Source organism: Echinococcus granulosus, assembly GCF_000524195.1.
Source record: "Echinococcus granulosus chromosome Unknown EG_S00059, whole genome shotgun sequence".
Taxonomy (NCBI): domain Eukaryota; kingdom Metazoa; phylum Platyhelminthes; class Cestoda; order Cyclophyllidea; family Taeniidae; genus Echinococcus; species Echinococcus granulosus.
Window position 1 is genome coordinate 150,785 of NW_020170439.1, and position 1,231 is coordinate 152,015.

At 40.9% G+C, this 1,231-nt stretch overlaps 1 protein-coding gene across 1 annotated transcript in view; it reads right to left on the minus strand. All coding sequences in view use genetic code 11, as the record gives it.

Moving 5' to 3' along the window:
• Window positions 1-1,231, minus strand: part of EGR_06551 (hypothetical protein) — a gene marked incomplete at both ends in the record, with an annotated part of 4,658 nt that overhangs the window by 694 nt on the left and 2,733 nt on the right. The window contains one exon of the mRNA XM_024495800.1: window positions 403-540. Within this exon, the coding sequence (XP_024349760.1) occupies window positions 403-540 (138 nt within the window). The remainder of the gene's footprint in view (window positions 1-402; window positions 541-1,231) is intronic.

The window sequence follows — 1,231 nt, forward strand, 5'->3', positions numbered from 1 at the left end:
CAGATAAGTTTGTCATCAAATAGAAGCACTCCAACACGTTAAAATAAGACCTTATTACAATTTTTTTCCCTGTACACAAATTTGCAATGAGAATGAAGTATGTCACAAATGACTCGAAGTGAACAAATGTCAATGGGCAAAGTCAACTTTTAACGAAAGAACGAGAAAGTAAAGATAAGGCGAATAAGAGCAGAAGAAAAGTTGAGAAAAAAGAAAGAGAGTCTGCAAAACTGACTAGCTGACTTGCAATTTAAATGTAAAATTTTGAAGTATAATAAATGAAATCATCTTACCCGCACATTCCCGGCATTCGCTGGAGACACCTTAAAATCCAAATTCGCAATTTAATGCCCTGCAATAATTTAAAGTCGAAGCTAGTTGTGCTTGTCTTTTTAAGCATACCTTCCCGCGTCCAGTCGACGGAGACCGCCAGTAGTTCATTTCCTGTCTCAAGTGCGATGGAGCTGAATTCGATGTTGCGCAAACGATGGAAGTGGCCACGAAAGATCTTACAACCTTCAGAGTAATTAGTCTCCCAAGCTAAATTGACAGAAAGGACTGGCAATTAGTTTTAAATATTCGAGTGCGAGCAGTTTATTAATTCCAGTAACTTTGTCAATGGGTAGGCATTCACTGTAAAAGAGATAACCTGCTTCCATGAATCTGTTGTTCATTTCGAGTTAAATTAAGGCAAAATTTTATGAAGCTGTGAGAAACTTAAGCGATTCATGCCAGAAACTACTGTTATCTCGCGTTAGAGCTCGTAGGGACTAGTGAGGATGCGTGCAGTCTACCGGTTGGGCTTGATTTATTAAGTGATATTTCCCCCTATTTCGGACCCACACGAATAGTTCTTTGAAACAGATGGGTGTAATTTAGGATTTTTTGCCTTCGAACCCAAGTTATCACTCGGCTACAGGAAAGCAGCAGCAGCAGCGCCCAAAGATGCAGCACTCTGCGCGTCATTAATTGGCAATGCCATGCAAGACTAGCAAATAAGCTTCGAATGTCACTGATTCCTTTTTACTTCTGAATTCCACCCTTAAGAGGCTTACTGGCTGACTGATTTGTCAAGAAGAATGGCTTTTATATTCAAAAGATAGACGCATTGCTGGTTATATACAATCAATCCACCGCCTACGTCGCACTTCTAAGTCACGCATCGCCTTCTCCTCACTGCATTGCTTTCCGTGCGTAGCGGCCTACTGGCTCAGCTGCGTGCCGTAAATTT